Source organism: Gymnodraco acuticeps, unplaced genomic scaffold (assembly GCF_902827175.1).
Source record: "Gymnodraco acuticeps unplaced genomic scaffold, fGymAcu1.1, whole genome shotgun sequence".
Lineage (NCBI taxonomy): Eukaryota > Metazoa > Chordata > Actinopteri > Perciformes > Bathydraconidae > Gymnodraco > Gymnodraco acuticeps.
In genome coordinates, this window is record NW_022990722.1 from 1,508,802 (window position 1) to 1,536,425 (window position 27,624).

The following is a 27,624-nucleotide window of genomic DNA, read 5'->3' on the forward strand; positions in this document are numbered from 1 at the left end:
GGGATAATGTTCAGAACACAGACAAAACTGGAAGCACAAGAGGAGGGAAACAGCGACACAAGTGTGTACTAAAATACACCCCAGAGCCTGAAACTGTGACACTGAAGGCAATATGCGTTCGTGCTGTAGACAAAAGCAATAATTCATTTATAGGGTGATTACAAAATCTCCCCACATTGGTCATTTCATATACCATAAAGATTCAAATCACAATATAGCATGTTTTTCTAGTCATTCAAAAATAGGTCTACATAAAAAAGAACATTCTATTTTAAGTAATTAGGTGCAAAATTATAAAATCAGACAATAGTTTGATTTACCGTGAATTTATCAGATTTTCTGATACATTTTATTTAGTATTTTAGTATTCCTCCAGAGACCCATCCATTCATTGTTGTCCTCTGTGGAGCACATTGGGTTTTGGTCCATTACTTTGAGGTTATACATGCCACAGCCAATTGTACTCCACAGAGGACATCCAGCACTGTAAAAAAAAATACAGGGGATTTTACAGTAAATTACTGGCAGCAAAGTTGCCAACAAGTTACTGTATTTTTACTTTACAGTGGCGATCTTGTATTTTGTTTACAGTAGTAGCACTGCAGTTTACATTTCCCGCCTAAGGATAATATTCCCACAATGCAGCAGCACACTATGTTCATAGGCCCGTGGGTGGCGCCTTCTGGACCCTGCCTGGCCTCTCCTCTTACCGCGGCTCACGGTTTGCCTCAACGGCGGCTTAGGGCGGTGCCCCGTCTGACCCCGTCTGGCTTCTCCCTTGTCCACGGCTCCTTCCTCCCGGGGATGCTGCTCCTGCCCCCCGGGGACACGGCTCCTTCCTCCCGAGGACTTCGTGCCCGCCGCCGCTGTGCCCTCGCCTGCGGCCGGGCAGCGCTCCTTCCTGCTGGGACCACCGGAATATTCACGCCCGTCCCCACGTCGCGGCTCAGCGACCCAGCTTTCTCCGACTGGCGGGTGTGTTCTTCGTTCGAACATAATTCAACACACTTCTTATATCAGGTGACATTAAAAATGAATATACCAGAAATACGCTGCATTAAACTTTCTGCTATAACACGTTATTTTAATACTTCAATTACTGTGGGTAATACAGCAATTTACTGCCTAGATTACAGATTTTTTTCAAAACATACAGTATGACATATGTGGGGTTGTGGCTTTGAAAAAGATAAATTCATTGTATTTCAAAATGGCGTCCATCAACACAATATATATATATATATATATATATATATATATATATATATATATATATATATGTTGTAATTACCAGTGTTGTGAGTTCAATATTTTTAATTAATTATAGTAAGGGAACATCTTAGGAGCTAGTGTAGTGAGTTTTCAGAGCAGTGTAATACTTATTTGACCTTATTTGTTTTTATGAATGTCCTCTGAGGACATGGGGATTTGCTAACTTTGTATTTCCCCCATTTTACACAACACAAATGGAGTCCACTATGGGCCAAAACTAACACTTAGGTTTCTGTAGGGTTCATGGCAGACGGATGCAGTGGGAAAACATACATCAAGTGTCAGATGTTTGCATTTCAAAAAAGGATGGAGTACTACAAATGAGGGCTCAGTATTTGTTGCATTGAGTTGTTGTGCTCTAATGTTGTCTAAATGTACTTGTATGTTAATGTTGTTTGTAGCCTATACTATGCTTCGCATAACCAACACCTGATGTCCTCTACAAAGGACACACAATAAAACAAAAATACAAATATTTTGTTTTTGTTTTTGTTAGTCATTATGTTTATACCACCCTAAAGACTTGTGTGATCAAAAGAAAAAGGACATTTTAAACCTTTTTTTTTCTGGGTCACAATTTAGACAATGTTATTGTTTATCATGATATATTTCAATTAACATATCAATCAAAATACTTTATTAAACCCAGGGGGCAATTGTGTTTGGTGCCAGTTACACCATATTGAAATAAAATAACTATTTATATAAACATAAGTTGATGAAAATAGCTTGAAGCCACCAGGACACAGCATCTTAGGCACGGTATAATGACTAAGGTACGATTTCATTGAAAGATCATTTATAATATTAGATGATTTCCCATGCTTTAATCTAGCAAATAGTTTGTTCATAAATATAGATTCTTTATCGCATAATCTAAAAACAAAGAGAAAGACTGTGATCAAGATTTGAATAATATTACACTAAATACGTTTTGTGTCCACACATGTAAATCCACTTAAACATGTCTGGTGGATTTCTGCTTAGTTATTCAGTTAATCTAACATGACCAATTGCCATACATATCGAGCAGCTTCATCTAGCTAGCAGCTCCATTTGCAGACTTACTGACTGAGGAAAAAAAGGAAGGCAACTGTAGACTACTCTCTGAGGCTTTGTTGCATGAACAAACAGAAAGGGAATACAACTATGAGCACTGAGCACCACCCAGTGGTTGTTTTGTATTGAAAGCTCTTATTAAGAACAAACACAAACAATTAAGAACTGTGGCTGCACAAGAAAAGGGAAAACACATTAAAATGCCTGAAGCTTGTATTTTCCGTATATATGAGATAGACGAATATGTTATGGGAAAGGGACCCAATAACTTCACTGTCTTTATTTGCATTTATAGTGCTTATAACTTAACCAATATTTGTGTATAATGAATCAAACGACAATGTCATAAAGATGTGGCTTTATAAATGCTTTATAGCAAGTTTTATTATGACATTGTAACTTTATAGCGAGTTTCATTAGGACATTGTAACTGATAGCGAGTTTCGTTTCATTAGTAGCTGTTCGGCACACAATTCTACTGCTTTGGTTCAACTTTATCTCTCTCATAGTATCATTTTTTAGCAAAACAAAGCTCGTAAATCTCGCTGTAAACTACCTGCTCAGCACAAAATGACAGACAGACAGAGTTAGCAGCTAGCTGGAGAACAAACTAGAGGAGCATTTAGCAGCTGCAGTCCTTGCTGAAAAAACCAGCTTAGACCAACTTAGCTGGTCAACCAGCCTGACCAGCTAAGTTGACCAGCCTAGCTGGTTTAGAGGAGTTTTGGACACTTTAGCTGCAGCCAGGATGGCTGGTTTTGCAGCTAAAAAAAACAGCATAGCCCAGCATAGTATGCTGGTATGCTGGGCTGGTCACCAGCATCCATCTATCACCAGTTTATGTGTAATAATAGTATTAAATATACCATGCTGGAAAACATGAGAAAACTCATCTCGGCCGCTTGTATCCACGACCTCGTTCTTTCGGTCATGACCCATCCTTCATGACCATAGGTGAGGGTAGGAACGAAAATGGCCCGGTAGACAGAGAGCTTTGCCTTCTGGCTGAGCTCTCTTTTCGTCACAACGGTGCCGTAAAGCGACTGCAGTACCGCTCCCGCTGCTCCGATTCTCCGGCCCATCTCACGCTCCATTGTTCCCTCACTCGAGAAAAGACCGCGAGATACTTGAACTCCTTCACTTGGGGTAAGGACTCATTCCCTACTTGGAGTGGACAGTCCATCGGTTTCCTGCTGAGAACCATGGCCTCAGATTTGGGGGTGCTGATCCTCATCCCAGCCGCTTCACACTCGGTTGCGAACCGATCCAGTGAGAGCTGAAGGTCGCAGACCGATGAAGCCATTAGAACCGCATCATCTGCAAAAAGCAGTGGTGCAATCCTTAGTCCACCGAACTGCAGACCCCCTCCCCCACGACTACGCCTCGAAATCCTATCCATGTATATTACAAACAGGATTGGTAACAAAGCGCAGCCCTGGCGGAGGCCAACCCTCACCTGAAATGGGTCCGACTTACTGCCGAGGACCTGGACACAGCTCTCGCTTTGGGAGTACAGAGATTGGATGGCCCTGAGTAGAGACCCCCTCACCCCATACTCCTGCAGCACCTCCCACAGTAAATCCCTGGGAACCTGGTCATACGCCTTCTCCAAGTCTACAAAACACATGTAGACAGGATAAGCGTACTCCCAAGCCCGCTCCAGGATCCTTGCGAGAGTAAAAATCTGATCCATCGTTCCACGACCAGGACGGAATCCGCATTGTTCCTACTCAATCTGAGGTTCGACAATCGGCCTGACCCTCCTTTCGAGTACCTTAGAGTAAACTTTCCCGGGGAGGCTGAGTAGTGTGATGCCTCTGTAATTGGCACACACCCTCTTATCCCACCACCCCGATCTGCCACTCCTTCGGTACTGTTTCTGACTTCCACGCAACGTTGATGAGACGTGTCAACCATGACAGTCCCTCAACACCCAGAGCCTTCAGCATTTCTGGGCGGATCTCATCCACCCCCGGGGCTTTGCCACTGTGGAGTTGTTTGACAACCTCAGTGACCTCCCCCCGGGAGATTGGTGTTGATCCCCCGTCATACTCCAGCTCTGCCTCTACCATAGAGGGCGGAGTTGTCGGGTTCAGGAGTTCCTCAAAGTGTTCCTTCCAACGCCCTAACACTCCATCAGTTGAGGTCAACAACGTCCCATCCTTACTGTACACAGCTTGGATGGTTCCCTGCTTCCCCCTCCTGAGGTGTCGGACAGTTTTCCAGAATAACTTTGGTGCCGCCCGAAAGTCCTTTTCCATGTCTTCTCCGAACTTCTCCCACTCCGGCTGCTTTGCCTCGGCCACGGCTGAGGCTGCTGCCCTTTGGGCCTGTTGGTACCTTGCAACTGCCTCGGGAGTCCCCCAGGATAACAAATCCCTGAAGGCCTCCTTCTTCAGTCGGACGGCTTCCCTGACCACCGGTGTCCACCAGGAGGTTTAAGGGTTACCACCACTTGAGGCACCTAAGACCTTGAGACCACAGCTCCCTGCCGCGGCTTCGGCAATAGAGGCTTTGAACACCGCCCACTCTGGTTCAATGTCCCCAACCTCCACAGGAATGCCCGAAAAGCTCCGCCGGAGGTGTGAGTTGAAGGCCTCCTGAACTTGGGCCTCCTCCAGACATTCCCAGTTCACCCGAACTACACGTTTGGGCTTACCAGGCCTGTCCAGAGGCTTAACCCGCCACTCGACCCAACTCACCACCAGATGGTGATCAGTTGACAACTCCAGCAGCCAAAACAGAGCACATTTCGACAAACTGCACCTCAGACAGCATTCCCTCTCGCCTTCTCAGAGATGTTTTCGAATCAGTTGGAGCAAGTATTTTATTACTAATACACACATCTCTTAGCTCAGGATGTGTCCCAGCTGCCTTCAAACATACCGTGGTCCAGCCACTATTTAAAAAGAAAAATCTCGACCCCTCCATTCTCGCAAATTTTAGGCCCATCTCCCAGCTACCTTTTTTATCTGAAGCCCTGGAGCGAGTAGTCTATGTCCAGCTGCAGTCGTTCTTAACCACGCATGGCATCCATGAAACGTTTCAGTCTGGCTTCAAACCTATGCACAGTACTGAAACAGCCCTTTTAAGAGTTTTTAATGATCTGCTCCTAGCCGCCAACTCAGGTAGCCCAGCTGTCCTGGTGCTGTTAGACCCGACAGCTGCCTTTGACACTGTGGACCATAGCATCCTGTTGTCACGACTTGAACAGTCCGCAGGCATCACAGGCTCTGCCCTTGCATGGTTCAGGTCCTACCTGACAGACCGTAGCTTCTCAGTGCAGCTAGGTGCCTTCTCCTCTGCTAAAGCCCCTCTTACCTGTGGGGTTCCCCAAGGCTCTATCCTGGGCCCCATCCTCTTTTTACTGTACATACTAGGTTAAATTCTCACTAAACACAATATTCCCCTCCACTGCTACGCCGACGATTTACAGATCTATCTGCCTCTCAAAGCAAATGTCAAACACTCACTACAGCAGTTGATGGACTGCTTGATAGAGATAACATCCTGGCTGAGCAAAAACGTCCTTAACCTCAACGAGAGCAAGACTGAGGTCGTCTTTTTTGGACCCCAACCTCCAGCCTCTCCGGTTGATATTCTGGGCTCTCTCAATGAAAATATCCTCCCCTCTGTCATGAACCTTGGAGTGACCTTCACTAGCACTTTGAAATTTGACAAACAGGTCAGCACCGTAGTCAAATCCTGCTTTTTTTTAAATAATATTATTGGCCAAGACCAAGTCGTATACTGTATATCTTTTAAAGGGTTATTAATGCCTTTGTTACCTCAAGACTGGACTATTGCAACACCCTGTATGTGGGTATGGACCAGGCCTCAATTAAACGCCTGCTGCTAGTCCAATACGCAGCTGCACATCTTCTGACTGGCCACAAAAAGCGTGACCACATCACCCCAATTCTGGCTTCCAATTCGGTTCCGAATTGATTTTAAAATCCTTTTTATTTGTTTTCAAAGCCCTAAATGGGCTGGCTCCTGCCTATATAGCCGGACTCCTCCATCGCTACACCCCAGCCAGAGCTTTAAGGTCTGCTGACCAGCTGTTGCTGATAGTGCCCAAGACCAGGCTCAAAACCCGAGGGCACCGAGCCTTCGCAGCAGCTGGCCCCAGGCTCTAGAATAGTCTGCCCCTCCATGTGAGGTCGGCCCAGACACTAGGGTTTTTTAAATCCTCACTAAAGACTCACTTCTTCTCCCTGGCCTTCTAGTCAGAGCGGAGCATGACACCTGACTATTCCCTGTGTTTTTGTTTTGTATATTTCTGTTGTAAATTATTGTCTTTTATTGTGATTGTAGTAATGTGTTTTTATTACATGTACAGCACTTTGGCTTGACCAAAAATCGCTTTTAAATGTGCTATATAAATATGCTATATAAATAACACTTGATCATTTGATCAAAACAAACATGAACATGTGTGAAAATATCACACACACTTCATCCCATTATTATACTGTCATCTACTGTCAGGAGAGCCACAGTGGTAGTGGGGTGAACCAACAGGCATGACTGTCGCCAGCGGTAAAGGAAGAATAATGAATGAGTAATGAATAATAGAAGAAGAATAAGGAAGAATAATGACTTGGGGAAAGACACACACTCATACTAACACACTTGCACACACATGAGGGCAGACATGTATAATTATACAGTATCATCATCTATCTTTTCACAGTGAGGGAGAAGTTCCTCTGTTCCCTTTGGTATACATTATTTCATTAAGAGGAAGTTACAGATGGGTACGGGGTGTGTGCAGAAACTCTATCATACGCCTTCTCTCTCTTTAGCAATCTGACGTATGTGACTTTTGTAAAGAACATTTCTTCATCGAGTCTATTTCTTGTTACATGAGGAAATGAAACAAGCTGGTGTGGTTTTTTCTGTTTCTTAAGGTGCATTGCAACTAAAAACATAGTTCTCTTATTGCTGGATTCTGATTTACTTTGTTTATAGTTTTACTATTAAACTCTTATAACATAAGAGGATAGTATAATAAACCTACTTAGGGTCATAGGGCAAGAACCAGAGCTCACACACCTGCCAAATGATTGGCCAATCACCCACTGAGCTGTAAACAGTAATAATTAAACTTGGCTTCTAAAAGCACCTATTAATGACTTGTTTACATCTGTGTGGTTCTGGTTGCATTTATTCAAAAGATAATGCTAATGAATGTGTGAAACATAAAGTACTGATTGGGTTAATGCATGAGCTGTGTTATCTATTCGAAGGTAAACAGTACATTTACCTCATTCACACCAACGGTGTTTCAGGGCCGGTTCGGAGCTGGAGCTTGAAAAGCACCGGGTTTTCCTGTTCACACCGCAGCGGAGCAGCCTCTTATACCTCATTCACACCAACGCAACTCCGGTTCAAGCTCCGTGCTAGAGCTTTTCAGGTTCAGAACCAGTTCTTCGGTTTAGCTCTGGCTCTTTTCACCCCGCCCAGAGTCCGACTGGTAATGCGTCGTTGCGTCATCGTTTGCGTCATGACGTAACCGTTTGCGTGCATGCTTCATAAAGCCAAACCGCGCGGATGAAATCAGTTGCATTCATTTCTTATGGCTCTATCTGCAGCTTTTCCGGAGTCATTTATGTGGTTTAGTTATATTCTTGTAAAAAAGTGTACTCGGGTCAATAAAGGTTTTTTTAAAACACAACTGCTTCCGAGGTCGGTCTTATTTCTTAAGGTGGACTGAACCATGAGTGTGGAGTAACGTTGTATCTTTCATTTAAATGAACTGTAACCTTCACCCAGGTATTAACAGCTGTTCTCAAATGAACACGTGAAGTAACATTTAATATTTATAGTTTTATAGATTTATAATGAGAGGTGATCAAAGTGAATGCTCAGGTTCCACCTTAACACGCAGACACGTTGCTTCACCATGAGCAGAAACCTTTATATATACAGACTATGGCAGAAACACTGAAACTCTTGTTAAGTTTCTCCATCGTTGTGTACAAACTGGATAAAACGCGGGCTTTTTGTTGTTGTTCAGGAGTTGATCTGTCTCTGCCCCTGCCCCTGCCTCGACGTAAGCGTGACGTATGTGGTGCTTTTGCTCTGGCCGGACAATTTGTTGGTGCTTGAAACGAACCGGATTCCGGAGCTAAGAGGCTGCTCCGCTGCGGTGTGAAGAGGAAAACCCGGTGCTTTTCAAGCTCCAGCTCCGAACCGGCCCTGAAACACCGTTGGTGTGAATGAGGTATTAGCTCCGGAATCTGGTTCGTTTCAAGCACCAACAAATTGTCCGGCTAGAGCAAAAGCACCGCATACGTCACGCTTACGTCGAGGCGGGGGCAGGGGCGGGATCAACTCCTGAACAACAACAAGAAGCCCGCGTTTTATCCAGTTTGTACACAACGATGGAGAAACTTAACAAGCAGCAGTGGTCCACTGAAGAGACCAGCTACCTACTGGGAATCTGGTCTTCCGAAGAGGTACAGAGGAAGCTGGAGCACAATCGGCCATTGTTGTTGTTGTCGGTGTCAGCTGTGAGGGGTTTCCGCGAGGTTTGGCTTTATGAAGCAGGCACGCAAACGGTTACGTCATGACGCAAACGATGACGCAATGAAGCAGCACCAGTCGGACTCTGGGCAGTGTGAAAAGAGCCGGTGCTAAACCGAAGAACCGGTTCTGAACCTGAAAATCTCTAGCACGGAGCTTGAACCGGAGTTGCGTTGGTGTGAATGAGGTAATTGAGTGTTATTCTGCCCTTGCGTATGCATCGCATTGCATAGCTTAACAGATAGCGAACAAAGACTCAGAACAGAAGACAGTTGTTGAGTTGACCATTTACTGAGGCTTGAAATTGTAAAACTGCAAGAATAAACAGAAAAATACAACACAAGTTACACAATTGAAATAATACATGTGCAACATAATGCAAATAGAGTGCAGTATAATCAACAGCCTATGCTAAGAATGAGCTATGTCCGTTAGCTTAGCAACTAGTTAGCTTAGCTTATGTTACACATTGAAACCACACAATCAATTAAACCACATTTTTTAAACACATAACTTGGCACACAGGTAAGTTTGTATACTTACAGACAGATCTACTCCAAAGATTAAAACAAAATGATCTGTGGCATAGAACTGAGCTACGATGTGCTCTGCATGGCTTTGCTGTGTAAACTAAAACACAAGAAGGAGAGTCGCGCTATTTGGTGCCTTAAAGCTACAGTACCGACTTTTGCCACCAGGGGGTGCGAATATACGGTGTCAGAACAAGTGCACTGTAAAATCAAGAGGAAGTTTGTTTGAGTATTTAAAAACGTCTATCCAATATGTTTCAATTGAATGTTTTTTCAAATGTTTTACTCTTTCTGAGGATAGATACCCAGTGCTTAGTTGTAATCTAGTCTATCACATGGTGATATTGCTAAACTTACTTCTACAGAAGCAGTTTTATGTTGAGAGAGAGATCACTTCCTGCATTTCAGGATCAAAACAAAAAGTCCAGCTCCTTGGTCGTTTGGTATGTTCAGACCTGAGAATGAGCAAAGCGGCGAGTCTGGAGGACAAAGGCCACCTGAAGTAACTTCCATGTGTACAGAAATCTGCTGTGGTGCTCCCAAGCCCAGATCATGCTCGAAAATCTGCTTGGTGAATGTATACCAGGCTGATTATCCCAACAAATACCAGCACTCTTGTCCATGCTGCAGTTGTGGAGCTGGATCGGCTTGGTGGTTGTCAATGACCTTCTGCATGAAGTCAAAGAAATGCTCTTTCATGTCTGGTCTCCTTCTGAATGAGCGCTGGAGAGAGGAGAGACGCTGCAAGGCATGTTCCCTGTTATTAGGAAGGGGCTTGTGGGGGAAGCAAAAGGGCAGTGGTGCCACCCAGTGGTTTTCATCATCCATATACACCTCGTTTTCCATGATTCGGAGAAAGATCTTGTCCCATGTCATGGCCATTTCCACTGATCATAATTCCATTGTTGAGGTCTACTAGAATAGATTTAAATTGTTCAATGTTCCAAAATCACATTGGTTTCTCATACAGCATCTCTGTATAGTATGTGTATTCAGCAGTATTCACTCTCTCCACTAAACGGCTCGTTGCAGCTCTTGCCCCCCCCCCTCCCTGTGAGCCCAGTGTGCTCCGATTGGTCGGGACCAGTCGGGACGTTGTGAATCGCGCTGAGCTCCGTGGAGGTGTTGTTTCCTTGTTTAGCGATACACAGCGAAACACAGCTGAGCACACACAAAGTCATAGCCGAAGTAAAAACAATAAGTGTGGCTTGATATTGAGTAAGAAAAAGGTTGATAAACGCTGTGAGAATGCGTCTGCAGAGAGAATTTCGCCGCGATCCCAACTGTCTGTTATCAGCCTGCAGCCAGGGAGGAGAAATCAGCAGAGCTGCCTGCACTGAGTGTGTGAGGACGTCCGTGGATTGGTCAATTTGGATCAATTAGCGGGGGCTTAACGTAACGGCTCCGTGGACGTAACGTAACGGCTCCACGGATTGGTCCATTTCGTTCCGGGGACGACATGACATCATGATGTACCCGGAAGAATCAAATGGACAGTGACGTATCTCCAACGAGGCGTTTTGGGGAGGTTTCTGTGTTAGAGTTTTACTCGCTACATGGTGTACTTTGAGGGTTTTGACTCTGCACACCGTTTACATGCATAAAAACCTTCATAACACACAAGGGGACGGGTAATAACCGGAAAAGCATGACATGTCACCTTTAACTTTTTGTTTGTGCCAAATCAATGTGTATTAAAACTAGGGCTGTCAAGTTAATAACGCGTTAACGCAAAAAAAAATTAACGCCACTAATTATTTTATCGCGATTAAAATTTCATGACAAACGTAAGAAAACATCTCGTAGTTTGAAAGATAAAAAAAAATTAAGCAAAATAATTAAACAAAATGCCTCTTGAGGGCATGAAGTGACACAAACTTTCAACATGTCTCCATTAAACTCCATTGTAAGTTCAGCCTCACCTTTCCCCACCACAGCAGCCGCACACCTTTAGTTAATCTGCCAAAAAGGCCACATTATTAACCCGAAAGAACACAAAAAGTACACTTCAGATGCTCAACTTGACATGCTTCACGCTTTGAAATTTCACCGATATCTGTTACGGTTCTTCAACAAAACGTTCACATGTAACAGGTTTATCTCCCATTCAGAAGAATGAAAATGCTTTCCTCTCACTGATCACCATGGAAACCTTTGATCTCTGGACACGTCGTTAGCTCAAATAGAAACACCTGTGTCATGGAACACGATGATGTCATAACTCCAATTGACATAATTAGAGCAGCAGACTAATGACGTGGTCACTGGAGTTTAACAGACTGTCTCAGCCTATTCTTTTCCGTCTGATGGAGACTTCATACTGACTTCAACATGTTCCACATATTTTAGACATTATTGGTGACGTATGCTTTTAGTTCTAAAGTTTTCAGTTCAAATATTCTGCTGCTTTTTCATGCATTTAGACTTTTATTTTCTTGTTCTTATTTCACATTCAAGTCCCCTCTATTCATGAACCCTTTAAAGTACTCAGCCACACCACTTATATACCAGGTGTGACTGTTGCTATGTGAGTTAATCTTTCAAATACAAGGTTGCTTGTTTGATTCAAGCTCTTGTAGTCAATATGTCAAGGTATTTATCATTTTATCAGCTAACTAATGACACACACTCAGAGGATCTTTATAAACGTTTTAAGTATTGCACATCTTTAAACATGACTCTTATAAATCACTTTTAAAACCAGCGATGCACTACAGCAGGGGTGCCCAACCAGTCGATCGCGATCGACCGGTCGATCGCGGGGAGATTCCCAGTCGATCGCGATATGTGTCTAAAAATAGAACAACAATATTCTGTTTTATCGTTAATGTCCTATAACATAATCTTCCTGTGCCAGAATAATGCACTTGACGCATCAAAGCTTTGTGATTGGCCGGCGTGACCCCATGTGTCGGGGCGTGGCTGGTGGGCAGTGGGCACTATTTCGCTGACGTTGTCCGTGTCAACAGGAGTGATTGTCCGCACACACACAAGACCGCAATTATGGCAGAAGCAAAAAAGCCCAACATATATAATTTTCACTCCGAGTGGGAGGATGATTATTTTTGTATCTATTCCAATTCAAAGTCCATCTGTCTCATCTGCAATGCGAGCGTGGCTTTATCGAAGAAGGGTAATTTAGGAGCGGCATTTACGACGGAATTCCCTCCTAATTCTGCCCTACTCTCCCAAAAGGTGAGGGACCTGAAAGGACAGCTAAATGCACAGCAGTCCATTTTCACCAGGCCCAACAACAAGAGCAAGGCTGCTACCATAGCATCTTATCGTGTCAGTCACGTTCTTGCGAAACACATGAAGTCTTTCCAGGCTGAAATGACTGAGGGGGCTGTTCAAAAATCCTAGGGGGCGACTTTTTTTTCACAACAACGAAAAATACTGGCAATGTAATGAATTGACACACCAAGTTTTTTTCATTCTCACTGCTCTACAATCTCTTTGCTTCTTTATTTGTATTCCGGATTGACCCCTCTCATTCTGTTATTTTCCTCTGATCTTTAATAATAAATAGTACATTATTAGATGCCTGCACTTTGTTAGTGACGTTAACAGACTAACATTGATTTCCTCAATTTATAAATGGACAGGCTCTGTAATTATACCATAACCTTTTCTCCTCTATCCCTTAACTCGTCTTCCTATACAGATTTACTTAGGCTACTTACTATCTACTCTAGTCATGTCAGGATTAAAGACAAATTAATCTGGTTGATTTTTTATTTTCAGGATTGAATGTTCAAATCAAGACCTAAAACCTGGCATTCCATAAGAAAGTGACTAATATATAAACCAAATGTAATATTGGATCAAATACTACACCAAATGGACAGACACAGATTAAAAATCCGTCACTAGATGTCGCTCATTGTACCAATACGGTTTATATAATAACATATTATTATTATTATAGTAAAAGGGCTCGCTTTGGCAAAAACCTGATCCATACAGGCAGCCCTAAATAATAACAGGCAGGCCTGGACTGGCCATCGGGAGGACCGGGAGGTTTCCCGATGGCCTGGCCTGCTAAGTGGCCTGCTGGCCTGAGGGATTTTATGTATTGTGAACGCAGCGCTGCGCAAATGTGGGTCTGACTCTGCCTCACAGAGGGTGACTGGCTGTCTACATGATGTGGCCTGCCGACATGGCCACTTTCATACAGATCATACACTAATGCCCTCGATTGGTCTCGTGTCATTCAAGCTCGGGAGGGTGTGTATGTGTGGCGCGAGCAAGCGAGAGAGAAAGCGCGTGCACTGGTTACATGTATTGTTGTTGTTAGCATCCGGTGCTAGCTAGCGGCGCTAACGGAATGAGCTGTCAACAAGGTGGAGGAGAGTCCTCTCCTGTCAGACTGAGAGACTGATTACTACGGAGCCCCCTAGGGGACATGGAGAAGAAAACAAAATGTATTTGAAAAAAAATAAAAATAAAATGTTTTGCGAGATATCGCAAAACCTTTGCGAGATCTCGCAATACTTTTGCGAGATCTCGCAAAACCTTTGCGAGATATCGCAAAACCCCTTTGCGAGATCTCGCAAAACCCCGTTGCAGTTTGTAGACGGTCCCTAAGCACTCCTCTCCCTCCTCCAGCTGCGGATTGTGACAAATTATTGATGTTTAGCTCGGATGACGGCGCGTATCGAACTGTTCTGATAAAAACGACTCTGTAGCTCGTTGTCTACCTTGCTATGATTGTAAAGTCATGTTGTTTGTATTTTTACAACGTTATGTTCATGAGTTATTGATCCGCGAAATTCGAATCTGTCAATAACTCAGCTCAGAGGAACGTGCATGTCCCCTCGCTCTGAGTGTTTTCTTGAGGTGTCTTCACTTATGTGAAACCCTTTATATATACAGTCTATGTGTGAAACCCGTGCCTATTGCCAAGCACTGATGTTATATCTTTATATTTAAGGCCAAGTTCAAAGTAAAATCGATGAACCACTCCATTGTTGTGGTTTCTGTGTTGCCGCAGCAACTGACCAGGAAGTACTAAATGAAAAGTATTGCGAGATCTCGCAAAGGGGTTTTGCGAGATCTCGCAAAGGGGTTTTGCGAGATCTCGCAAAAGTATTGCGAGATCTCGCAAAACATATTTTATTTTTTTTCTGTTCAAATTATTATTTTTTTTCTTCTCCATGTCCCCTAGGGGGCTCCGTAGATTACTACAGCTCAGGTGAGGTAAAAGACTCTGAGTGTTTAGATAGTTAACTTAGTCTAAGTTCACTGTGGGTCTCAAACGGTTTGGTCACCATTTATGTAAACACATATTTCCATTTAAGGGGGAGTGATTAGTAAAATATGCATGAATAATACAAAAAAAAAGTTATCTAGGTGAAAAAATGTAAGATAAACTTTAAAAACTTGTTGAGAGCTAAAACTAGTCTTTGCTGCTGCCTCAAAGAGGAGCAGGGGAGAAGGGGGAGACAGGAGAGGCTGGTTCAGGAGCCCAGACACACTATGCCATGCTAACTATAAATGAACCAAAAACAAATAAATAAACAAGTTTCAATGTTTTTTCATATTGGATATGGTATGTTATTGGTTATGGCCATGTTCTTATGATTTTATGATTATTTAAATGTATACAGTTCTGTTTCATATGGGTGTAGTCTCTTTATTTCCCCCTCAAAGTGCACCAGATTGATGCATTTAAGTCCAACATTTAAAAAAAAAAATCTTCCGCGGGGAGCATGCCCCCCCCCCTAGAGGATTTGAGGTCCACCTCCACTTAAAATATGTTCACATGGATAGGTTCCTAAATAGATTTGCACTTTTTATAGTAACCCATGTCCATATGTTTATTCTGGGGTAGTTTTAAAGTTTATGGCTATCACTATGGGCAGCAACGCTGTAAATATTGACAAATAAATCCAGGAAAATTACACAAAATAAAACTGGTAGGGGCCTGGTTGGGTGTATAATTCCCGGCCTGACTTATTGTCCCAGTCCGGCCCTGATAACAGGTAAGCATCATGTGTGGTGCTATCTGTAGTTGTCTTATTTTTTGTCGATTTCATCTTGTTTTCACAGAGCTGTGGAAATGAATTTCCCCCTGGGGACAATAAATCTAATCTAAACTAATTTAATATTCAATCCCACACTTGGCGATTGAGAACATACATTCGTAATTTACCTCGTTTAAATCACTTTTGTTCTAATACTATAGATTTAGTTGACACTACTAGCCGACTTTCTTTTGTCCAATATTTTGCGGGAAGGTACATTGAATTAGAAGCTTCTTATTATACATCCATGGGTAGAAGAAGAAGAAGTAGAGGTAGAAGAAAAATAAGTAGAGGTAGAAGAAGAAGAAGTAGAGGAAGAAGAAGAAGAAGTAGAGGAAGAAGAAGAAGTAGAGGAAGAAGAAGTAGAGGTAGAAGAAGAAGAAGTAGAGGAAGAAGAAGAAGAAGTAGAGGAAGAAGAAGAAGAAGTAGAGGAAGAAGAAGAAGTAGAGGAAGAAGAAGAAGTAGAGGTAGAAGAAGAAGTATTAGAAAAATAAATACACTAACGCTACAAACAGGCACAACACTGTTACTCTGTTTTTACTGACATGTAACATTTTATTTCACCTTGCTCTATGTTTTTTAACGCACATTCCGAAAATGGGGACTTTGCCCGGAAAACAGAGACGTTTTGGTCCCCCATCCGACTGTGTTTACAGCTAAGCACACATGCTAACATTAATTAAGACTACAAGCTCACTTGGGGTTGAGGCTTGTTTACACGTTGTTTGACTGCCTGCCCACATATCTGATCTAAATATAGTAACGTGTGTTGGGGAAAATAATTATTTAAAGTTATTTAATAATTGTGACATTTATTTAACTTTTCGATGGCTGAATGATGCCCAAAGTGAGGGGGCAAATAAAACAACTTAGGGGGCAATGCCCCCTTTTGCCCCCTCGTGGCGCCAGGCCAGAGTCTTTCAAAGACGGCGAAGTTGTGAAAGAAGCATTCCTGGAGGCTGCCGACGCGCTTTTTGGGGACAGTAAAAATAACAGTAGCATTTCAACAGGTTTTTGATATAATAAAAACTCAAGTTAGATACCGTTATTAATCAGCTGTAAGTTTTTGTTTGTTTGAACTTATTCATTATAATTATTGTACAAAATGGTATAAGATAAAGATAAAGGTTATAGTCTATTATCAATTCAGGTTAAGTTAAGAAACTAGTGTTGCTTGCATCCTATTTTAAAAGGCATTTATTTTTATACTCTACTAAATGCAACAAAAAAAGGGTTTGATTCTATTAATTTTGTCTTTTTTATTGCACTTTGGCAGCAGATTCCTGTGTAGCTTCAGATCTGAGTTGTCTTATTAGTAAGCCTAATTTATACTTTTGTAGCAACACTACTCAGTTTTACACAAGTAGAAGTGTGTATTTACCTGGTAGTAGGCTGTCAGTAATGGCTACGCCTGGACGCTTGGACTGGTAGATCTCGGCAGACTGGCAACTTTAAAAGTAGCTCTCGGTTCAAAAAAAGTTGGGCACCCCTGCACTACAGTGTCAGCTTTTCTAAAATAGAAACTTCAATATTTTCATCTTTCTAAATTATTCTACTTTTCAATGACCTACAAATAATTCTAATAATAATCACATTTTCAATCTTCCAACTGTTCATATGTTTTGGTCAATTAACAAACCTGTTACAAATGTGTTGTTCAACAAATTTGAGCCTTTGCCACATTTATTTGAATTATTTATATAATTCCTACATAATGGGGAAGCTTCCCACATTATGTTATGTAAGTCTTTGACAAGAAAATATGTGAATTTCTAAATATTTAATGTCAATCCCTGGTTTTGGTTCTAGTATGTTCATGTGTAGGTTATTTAGTGGGAATGCTGACACAGCATTCCAACTATCTGTTATGCTATGCACAAAATTCTTTATTATTATTATATCACCATGGAAACCTTTGATATCTGGATCTCGTTAGCTCAAATATAAACACCTGTGTCATGGAACACGATGATGTCATAACTCCAACTGACATGCTCACAGTACCAGACTTCAGATAATGGTTAACGGTCCAGCCCTCATTAGCTCTACGTCAATAATGGGGTGTCATCATATGCCGTTTCCATGGAAACGCATCCCTCGCCATAAAGGACGATGTCGCTATAATTCCTATGAAAATGTTCAAAAAGTGCTCTAACTTCACATGTGTGCTAACAGTCCAGCCGTGAAGACATCTACGGGACAGTTTTGAGATTTCTTCAAATGTCATTGCCATGGCAACACAATGCTCACCATGAAACACGGTTTTCTCATAACTTCAGTGAAAATGCTCCAAACGGCCCAAAACTTCACAGGTTTGGTAACGATGCAGCCATCAACGCATCTAACCGTATTATGGGATGTCATCAAATGCCGTTGGCATGGCGACAGATAGTTCAAAAGTTTGCAGTTCAAATATTCTGCTGCTTTTCCAAGCCTATTTACTTTATTTTCATTCATGTATCATTTCAATCTAAATTACTCACTTTCTTCTTACACATTACATTTCAGCATAGCAGTTTAGCGTCAGCTTTTCAGCGTAAAGCATTCCCACTAGCAATTTCTTCAGGAATTGCATTCTCTAGTTAAGAGTGTTGTTGAGATTGGGCATCAGCATTTAGTGGTTATAGTTAGATTGAGCCTCCAAAAAAACACATATTTTGCTCATAAATTGTCCTCAAAGTGGCCAATATGTCAGTATGAGTGTAAAAAGAACCACCAAACAATGTAATGAGTGTAATAAAACTAAACCATGACTATTCCTGTGCTTTTCGCAGAATCATAGAAATGTTTCTCCTAACCGGCTCTGGCAGCCAGTGAGTGTTAGCCTCAGGTGAGAGGTCTGGTGTCAAACTGTCGAACAGCGACAATCTTAGCTGTCATCACCGCCTGAGCCTGAAGGTGACCACTGTCGCAGATATGAAATGTTAAGAGCCAAGTGTGTTGAGAGTCTGATAGACTTGCCCTCCAGCTCAGAATTTTCAAAACACCATTAAAAGTTCTGTGGAGTTTGGTTAACTGTTTTACCTGCAGGTCTTAAGTTGATTGACAGATTTAAAATGTTACATACTAAATGCTTTCATGGGTGGGATAAGGTTTGATTATGATTCTGTTTATGCTCATTTGTATTTGTGTTAAGTTTGATTAAGCTATTGTCCTGTGTTTCTTATGTTATAATAGTTTTCCTGTCCTATTTTGAGTTTGTTTTCACTGCTTCCTTTGTGGTCTATCACTTAATTGCCATTGGTATAGGAGGTGGACACACTGACTTCCTTTTATTTAATTTTGAGTGCTTTAATTTAAACATCTGATTCATTCTTGTACCTGTTTGCCTGAAGTGAGTGTGTCACATATTACTTTTAGTTAATCTCAAAACAACATGCTGCGTACTTTTTTTCTCCTGTTCTTTTTGTGTGAGAGCACAGGTAAGCTCATTCCTATTAAGGAATTAAGGACCACGACTACAGAATGGCCCACAACAACAGCTGCTATAACGACCTCCTTGGAAACGTCTACACCTAGAATGACCACAGAAGGTACAGTAAAATCCCAGATACCACTGCCTACAATGACTTCCTTGGAAACTTCTACTAGAATGACCACAGAGGGTAGGCCTTGTACAGTTATTCCAACAAAATACAATTATGGAAAGCAAGTTGAACAGCCACGCTTATAGCTCCATAACCCTAATGTCATGTACAGTACACATCAGTGTTTTGAGCATTCTTACCTACAAATATGTATTAGGGGGAAGGGCCTCTTGGTTCTGGAAACGTTTTTGTGTTCCCATTTTAACCTTATCTTTAAACAATATGCTCAATGGTAGCCTACTGATGAGGTAAAAACAAAGTAGTCCCCTTAATTATGTAACAATTATATAGGATAATGTCAAGGGCAGCCATTCAAATTATGTTTTGTAGTCATTTGTGGCATATACCTCGCCAGCCATTGCCATAGGGGGAAAAAAGAGAGTCAAAAGTGTGGATAGGAAGGATTTTTATTCTGAATTTAACATGAACAAACCCAAAATGTAATTGTGATGAAATTAAAGCTTTGTGTTTTCTCAACAGCATCATCTTTATAATCTTCTCACCCTCAAGTTGAACATGTAACATCAATTTAGTCTTAGTTTATGTCTACCGCCGCCACAAACTTTGCTGAAAACAGGCCTCTACTTTTTGTCGATTAACCAAAATACCAAAAACAAAATAGCCATAAAGTCATTTATTATCTTAAACTGAAGATTTAATATGACCTGTGTCATGCTTTACGAAGCAGTAGAAGAGCAAGCAACATGACAATAACTATGGAAAAATGTATGGAAAATGTGTTTCCGGAGCATCAGTTAGTACAGATTAGTCTCATTGGAATGTGTTTGATTTTGCAGGTTCTTGGTCATAAAGCAAAGATTTGGGCGGTTATTTTACCCTGATTGTGGCAATACATGAAACGTTTTTTATGTATTAATAGTTTTGTGTGTCCTTTTTTAAGTTTTTCTTTCTGCTTCGTATGCAACATGTGTCTATTGTTTAAATGTAGTACCAATATTTTTAAATAACAACGGATAGGAGAAGTGCACACTGATAGCCTGTGTATCAGATTGGGGAGAGATATTCATTGTGTTTGCACAGTTGTTTTGTTGAGTATATGTAAAAGGAACTTCTAACTTCCCTTTATTTCAGTTTCCTGGTCTTATACTTCCTCCATTCTCACCTGTTCTTCAATTATAACATTTGATTCATTCTTGTACCTGTTTGCCTGAAGTGATTGTAGCATTTGCTTTTAGTTTATCTCAAAACAACATGCTGTGTACCTTTTTTCTCCTGTTATTTTTCTGTGAGGGCACAGGTAAGCTCATTTCTATTAAGGAATGTAATAATAGAATACAGGGTATGGGTTTCAAATATAATCTCAGCAGTTTTTTGTGCTTCTTTTTGTCTTTACAGAACAATCCACGACTACAGAATGGCCCACAACAACAACTGCTATAACGACTTCCTTGGAAACGTCTACACCTACAATGACCACAGAAGGTAAGCCTTGGACAGATATTCCAATCAAACAAAAATGTTTAAAGAAAGTTGAACAGCCACGTTAGGATGTACACTGCTGCACAGTACAGAGGAGTGTTTTGAGCTACATGCTAACATGCACATTATTAATAGCTGAAAACGTCTTCTACTTCTGGAAATGTTTTTTATCCATTCTGTATTCCCATGTATTTTTTATTTTAAGCTCAATGGTAGCCTACTGAACACTGAAACAAATTAGTACCCTGAATTGTGCAACAATGATATAGGTTAATGTCGTGGCCACCAAAATGTATTATTTTGTCACTAAGATATTATGTTTCCTACTTAATTATAGCCATTGCCTATCATGAAAAGACCAGTCAGAAGTGTGGATCAAAATGATTGCGGATCCAAAAAGCTTTGTTATTACAGTTGAGAATATAACACTGTGCCAGAAAATGAAATTAATAAAATCTGCAGTTTCTCAAAAGCATAATCTTTAGCTTCCACTTGCCATTAACAGCACATGTAACTTCATTTTAAGCTATTTGGGAGTCTTAGTTCATGTTAACCTAATTTTTTTAAACACAGGCTTGTACTTTCAATCAAAGAACCAGATATTTTAAACAGACATTTTCTTATCTTTTGTACTTACTTAACAGGAGAATTGTGATCAAATCTGTAGAAAAGCTCCCACTGTAAGTCACTCAAAATCCTCTATTGGAAAAAGTAATAAGAAATGTACTTCCAGAATAAAGGGAGATATTTCACATTTGTTCATTAATACTAAACACAAAGTACATATGAGTGTGAGAAGGATCTCATTAATCCTGCATCTAGTCGGTCATTAAGGAAAGTATTGGGCATCGATACGTTGACCTGATGATGGCACTACAGTATATAAAAGGTTATAGGATTGCCAAGAGTCATCAGGGCTCATCCTCTGGGCTGGGAACATGAATGTCTTTACAGAATTTCATAGCAATTCATCCAATATTTCTTTAGGTATTTTCAGTTTTTACCTCAGTGGTTAATGGACCGACCAACAAAAAGACATCGTAATGTCAATATATTCTGTCAGAAACTGTTTGATTTACTCGCTCCTTCATCCTTTCATCATCCATCATTCTGTGTCAAACTCACTTGTATTCCTCTCCAGGACATCTTCCTTCTCTGCAGCTGGTGGCCACACCAGACTACCCAGTCACAGAAGGTCGTACAGTCCACCTGTACTGTGGCCCTTCCACCATACCAGACTCTGTCAATTGGTCCTGGAAACAGTGGAAAAAAGAAGTAGGAAACTCAAGGGATCTGACACTTACCAGGCCAGAGCAGAGTGGGGTTTACCAATGCTTTGCCAACAACACAGTATCTAGCAGAATGAGCTCATTGCACACCGTCTCTATAACCTCCACTCATACAACAGGTTGGTGATCTGTTTTGACTCTACCTTTCAGCTCTAAAAGCCTAAATGCATAATTCAGCTCATTGGCTAATTTGGTTTACGCTCACATACTCATAGCTGTTTCTGGCCACAGTGGGCAGCAGTGCCAGCAACAAGACGTTGTTATCCGCTAATATTTAGCAACTAGTTGGTGAATATGGAGCATTTAGAAGCTACAAAACTACATACAAATTTCAGTTTTACATTTCTTGTTCCTATGCGACCATGCATATTTGAATCAGAAACAAGAAAAGTTTTCATGCAAGGAGAAAGAAAGTTTTGTTGTCTTTTTAACTGATAATCATAATTTGCTGTTATCTTTAATCAAAGCCTTTCTCCCACATTTCTGTTTCCCCAACCTACAACAGTTGCTGAGAAGTTAGGAATTGCTGCCTTTGTCTTCTTTCTCCTGGCCTTGATCGTCCTCTTTGGTATACTTTTTTGGCTCGGATTTCAAAGACTTGTTGCCACGAAGACCACCTCAAACACTGCAGCTAAAGGTAAAAAAAACGTAAAACATTTCCTGCTGGGTCATATTTTAAGCTGAATGATTTTATTTATTTTATGTTCTTGGTTTCCTTAAAGGTTTCCCTGGAACGGATAAGTCTCCAAAGTAAGTTACCACAGTTTGCAATTTGTTCATATGTACAGCTGACTCAGAAGACTGTATTTATTCAAGTCTGATCACGTTTCTACCCCCCAGGGGAGGTTTTCCACCAGCTGAAAGCAGCGGAGATGTGTACATGAATTACACCGGCGATGACTACAATAATCTGGACCTCACCAATGTGACTGGGAATGATTACTCAAGTCTTTCATGATCATTCATTGGAAGGTGGAGATATACGCAATGGAACAGGATATTTGCAAATAAAACTCAGCAAACCCTTCAACCTGAATTATGAGGTTTGCCATAAATGTTTGATTTAATGTTTTTAGACAAAAATAATTTGCCACAATCTGAATTCGGGCTTGGTTAAAATATTCCCAAATCAACAAGAAAGCTCTTGTTTGCTCTGTATTTAGCAGATTTCAATAAAACCTTTCATTTGTATGTGTCTCAAACGGCATGTACTGTTTTTTTTAATTAATGTTTTGTATATCAAAACGGATAGATATTGATATGACAGACACTGAGTTTCTAATTTTTTTTAATCCCTCGTGATACAGAAAATATGTTACAAAAATAATATTCTCTTTATTGAGTAAAAAACAGCATATTTTCCTTTAGGAAGCTCAAAATAGCATTGCAAACACTTTATAGTACCCCACTAGATCATCAAAGCTGTTCCTGAAAAATATGCTTTACAAATCTGTTTAGCAACAGCAGGTTAGCATACACTACATACAAAATAAAATACACAATAGAACAAAAGATCAGTGAAAAATAATAGCCATTGGGTTTCTTCGTCACAGTGAATCAAAGGTTTTACATATTATGTCACAATATTGAATTCCAGAGGGGAAATGTAGCTCAAGCTTTACTTATGTTCCCTTATTTCGCAATCAAGGATTTCACTTGTCTATGAACAGTAAAAGAAAACTGTAAACTGTGTGTTTATCTGCAACAACAACATGATATTTTACTGATATTATGCTACTCATATACACACTGGTGGCGGAGGCTACCATAAAGAGTGCCACCTGCTTATCATGAGCAAAAACCTTTAGACACACTGCCAATTTCATCACAGGAAGATGGTCAATTGCACTTCAACATGTTGACTGTCGGTGGCAGGAATCAACCTTTATCTCCTGAGCCACAGTGGGATTCATTCTTGGTTTCTTTACTGGTTTTAGAACAGATCAACAACTTGTTGTTGGAGGATTTAAAAACATGTCTGGTGCTACATCAGTTAATTTCACAGACTACAGAGATAAAGTACCCTCCTGCAGATTCTCAAGGGCATGATTGATTAGAATGTACTTCTGCTTGCAAAACTTCTGCTTTCATATTTTTATTCTACACAGGAAGAGCGGTAGAACTTGTGAAATTCAGACCACAGCCTGTGTGAATAAAACGTCAAGATAATGTTGGTGAGAAAACATTCAATACTTAAGGGTGTGCAACCAAACATACATACAATTTAAAATTGCTTATTGATCCAGAGGTGCAAAAAAACACTATGTTTTTGAAATCATGAATCATTGAGGTCCTGAAAGTATTTAAAACAAGTAGGAGATATCTACATCTTCGTAAAAATATATAACACTTTTTAATCAATCCATTTCGGGCTGTTGGTGCTCGCTGTTGGTCTCTGGTTCTAATGTTTGCTGTCCATGGAGATCAGTGAGGTGGTCGTCTGAGAGCAGCCCTCTCCCTTTATCATATTCTTCATATGGGCCATGATGAACCCTCTAAACCTTCTTGTAGCAAAATAATAGACTACAGGATCCAAAATGCTGTTGAGGCCCATAAGAAGCAAAGTGATCTGATGGGCGTCATTGAGCATCTGAAGAGTTTTCGTGTCCCACTCTACGTGTCCCCAGCCCTCAGAGATCTGCAAGACTGCAAGTGTCCAGAATCCTTGAACTACATGATGGGGCAGGAAGCTGAAAACAAACACTCCCACAACTGCTAACAACATCTGCAGAGCTCTCCGTTTCACCCCTCTGGGCCTTTTAGTTGAGGCAGACATGGTCATGGTGGACTTTCTCGATATAACCGTTGATCGCAACTCTGACTGAGGAGGACCTTGAGAAAGTAGCGCTCGAGCAATAAGAAAATTACACACCACGATCAGAAAAAAGACAACAAAAAACATTCCAATTATTGCAAAATGAGTGACTGCCACTGTTCTCTTCTGCCAATCTGTTTCATTCTGGTACCCCTCGAAACAGCGACTGACGTTATTCTCATCCGTTTTGGTCCCTGGAAAAGCCAGGAAGGGAATAGCCATCGCAATGGTCAATGCCCAGATGACAACGCACACGATGATCCCACGTCGTCTGTGGTCAGAAGAGGCCGCATCCAGAGGCCGGGTCACTGCCCAGTATCGGTTGACACTGATGGCCCCGAGGAAGAGGATGGAGCAGTAGGTGTTGATGAAGAACAACGAGCCAGTCAGCCGGCACATGAAGTCTGCGTAAACCCAGTGACCATGCCGACTGTAATAATCAATCCAAAAGGGAAGTGCACAGATGAAAAGGAGATCAGCGATGGTCAGGTTTGTCATGTAGATGCGGATTTCACCCATGGCCTTGGCTTGGCGAAGGCATCGCAGGACGAACAGCACGTAGAGGTTGGCAATGAGGCCCAGGATGAAGATGATGCCATATGCAACTGGGAACAGGATGTAACGAAACTCAGAGTCGAGGAAGAATGAGCTGTTATCCGCCGAAGAGCCCAGACCAGAGGTCCCTGTTACGGCAACTTTTTCTGCAGATGAGAAGGCCATCTCTCTGTGCGTCTGTGGGAAACAAAACACACTATAGTTATGTCCTATCACAAGGTAAAGCATTCTGATGGGTTTTTTTGTCAGAAAATGTACACTTGCCAGTTTATTTGGTACACCTAGCTAAAACTAAGTCTTATACAAAATAAAAAACCAACTGTTTTGGTTAAAACTAGTTTTGGAGAAGTGTTGAAACAAGTATAGGCATAGCCGTGGGAACATGTTTCAAATGGGGGATGCTGTGGGGATGACACCAGGGCCGGTTCTGACTAATTTTCTGCCCTAGGCAAGATTTTAGCTGATAATGAAACACCTCTACAAAAGACCAATACACTACAAAAAGATAAACGTATTGACATGGTGGACAGATTATATAAAAAGGCTTCAAATGTATTTAGTATTGTATGAACATGTTTCAATTGGGGGGTGGACGTCACATCCTAGGGAGGTCTGCTCCTGGTAGATTTTAACATTTTAAAGTAAAATGCTTCAATCTGGTGCACTTTGAGCGCCCAATTACTAGAGACTAGGGGGTACAACTCTAAACACCCATATGAAAAAGATCGGTTTGCATTTTAATAATCAAATAAGTATGTGAACATAACCAATAACCTACCATAGCCAATAACAAATAAATGTAGGCTAACTTATTTTATTTTTGTGGTTCATTTTTATCTTATTTTACCAGTTAAGATTTATTTATTAATTTATATTTTGTATATCTCCAGTTCTAAACGATATTTTTGGTTTACTGTACTATAGTATACATATGATTTCAAACCTGTTTTTATTTATCCTAATAATTATAAAGGTGTGCCTTGGAAATATTTGTTTGTATAAATTGTGATCAAAACGTTTGAGACCCACTGAGACAACTTAGAATAAAGTGAACTATCTAAACCAGGGATGGGCAAATGGCGGCCCGGGGGCCCTGAGTATAGGTAATTGTGTTGGCTGCAGTCTTGTGTTAAATTGTATTGCATAATAATACTAAGCCGTTTTGTCAATATTGTTTTCAGTAACAACAAAAAAGGACAATATAACCTTACCATGTAAGGTGTGTCACAAGACCCACAAGACAACTTAGACTAAAGTGCACTATCCAAACCAGGGATGGGCAAATAGCGGCCCGGGGGCCCTGAGTATAGGTAATTTTGTAGGCTGCAGTCTTGTGTTAAATTGTATTGCATAATACTAAGCCGTTTTGTCAATATTGTTTTCAGCAACAACAAAAAAAAACATGTAAGGTGTGTCAAAACAATAAAAGTACGTTTTTGTTTTAGTGGTAGATTTTGTGAGATTTCACTTCCATCTTCAGACGCAGCTCAGTTCTAGTCCAAATTAGTTTTACAGTTTAAAAAGGTTTGATCTGCCTCCCCTAATGTCTCATATCCTACTGTTTGTTTGTTTCTAGGAAAAATACTTAAAAAGACAGTCTACTTACCAGAATGCTTCTTCTCCTCTTATATCTCCCAGGAAGTGGTCACTGTGAATGCCTCGGCAGCTATAAACTCGTTTACAGTTGAGTCCCTGTATATGGGCGTGATGAAGTTGTGCTTCAAAGTTCAATACGAAGGAAGTGTCACCGTCTTTCGGTCTTTTTTGGAAAAGCCCCTCATGGTGCAACAGGCGTTAACCTCGTGTTACCGACTTCTTAAACGAAGCAAGACGCCCACTTGAAGCAATCTTGGAGTTTTATAGTTAGTCTTCATTTCCTCGTCCATAAAAATGCGTTTTATTTGCCCTGGGAAAGTGGAGACACTCACACTGCCAATAATCTGACGGATTTAAATTAAGCGAAATTTGCCCGAGACCAGAGGCAAACATCAGTGCATTATTATTTATTAAGAAACATTTAACCACTGACGTTATTATAACAATTCAGCCTGATATCTTGTTAGCTAAGGAGTTACTAGCGGAGAGAAACAATAATAATATTCGGGTGATTAATACCATTTAATTCCAAAGTTTAATAAAATATCACAAAAAATCAAGAAAGATTTAATAAAACCATTAGTAACTATTACCACAACATTATTACTTATCAAAATACTAACTTTAGTTGCCCCAAGTTGCCACCAAAGAGGTCAACCATAAATGTTACTTTCTTTTAAGATCCAACATTAAACATTGACTAAATAAAGTCTGTAATTGATCAGAACTTTTGATCTCCACAGTGAAACATGATTATGGCCAATAGTCTTGAACTATAACAATTAATCAAATAGTCTTGATCCAAATGATGTTTAATCTGAGTTTACATTCGTTATATGTAGCCCATCAGGTATATTGGAGGAGCATTTTTTTTATTTCTAGTTGTGTCACCATGCCTCCTGATGTTGGCATACATTTGTTCAG

The 27,624-nt window shown here is 40.9% G+C and overlaps 2 protein-coding genes across 5 annotated transcripts; one reads left to right on the plus strand and one right to left on the minus strand.

Annotated features, from left to right (window-relative positions):
• The first annotated feature begins 706 nt into the window (after positions 1 to 706).
• Positions 707 to 22,932, plus strand: LOC117556445. Of its 4 annotated transcripts, none has more exons than XM_034231775.1 (7): positions 707 to 1,020; positions 18,841 to 18,951; positions 20,362 to 20,448; positions 21,587 to 21,853; positions 22,240 to 22,371; positions 22,457 to 22,484; positions 22,575 to 22,932. In XM_034231775.1, the coding sequence occupies exons 2-7, from the start codon at positions 18,939 to 18,941 to the stop codon at positions 22,690 to 22,692; spliced, it is 645 nt and encodes a 214-aa protein (XP_034087666.1). In that variant the 5' UTR covers positions 707 to 1,020; positions 18,841 to 18,938; the 3' UTR covers positions 22,693 to 22,932. The 4 variants fall into 4 exon arrangements, with proteins under 4 accessions (XP_034087666.1, XP_034087667.1, XP_034087664.1 ...); XM_034231776.1 differs by lacking the exon at positions 707 to 1,020 and adding an exon at positions 17,888 to 18,316; XM_034231773.1 differs by lacking the exon at positions 707 to 1,020 and having other exon boundaries at positions 18,577 to 18,951.
• Positions 22,933 to 23,005: 73 nt separating this feature from the next.
• Positions 23,006 to 26,890, minus strand: ptafr (platelet-activating factor receptor). The gene is made up of 2 exons (XM_034231772.1): positions 26,711 to 26,890; positions 23,006 to 25,281 (listed from the first exon to the last, which is right to left on the minus strand). The coding sequence occupies exon 2, from the start codon at positions 25,267 to 25,269 to the stop codon at positions 24,136 to 24,138; it is 1,134 nt and encodes a 377-aa protein (XP_034087663.1). The 5' UTR covers positions 25,270 to 25,281; positions 26,711 to 26,890; the 3' UTR covers positions 23,006 to 24,135.
• Positions 26,891 to 27,624: the final 734 nt, after the last annotated feature.

Coding starts and splice junctions, on each gene's coding strand:
- ptafr (XM_034231772.1), bottom strand. CDS start 25,269: ATGGCCTTCTCATCTGCAGAAAAAGTTGCCGTAACAGGGACCTCTGGT.
- LOC117556445 (XM_034231773.1), top strand. CDS start 18,795: ATGCTGCGTACTTTTTTTCTCCTGTTCTTTTTGTGTGAGAGCACAGGT. Junction 18,952..20,361: donor ACCTAGAATGACCACAGAAG/GTACAGTAAAAT, acceptor TTGTCTTTACAG/AACAATCCACGACTACAGAA. Junction 22,372..22,456: donor CTCAAACACTGCAGCTAAAG/GTAAAAAAAACG, acceptor GTTTCCTTAAAG/GTTTCCCTGGAACGGATAAG.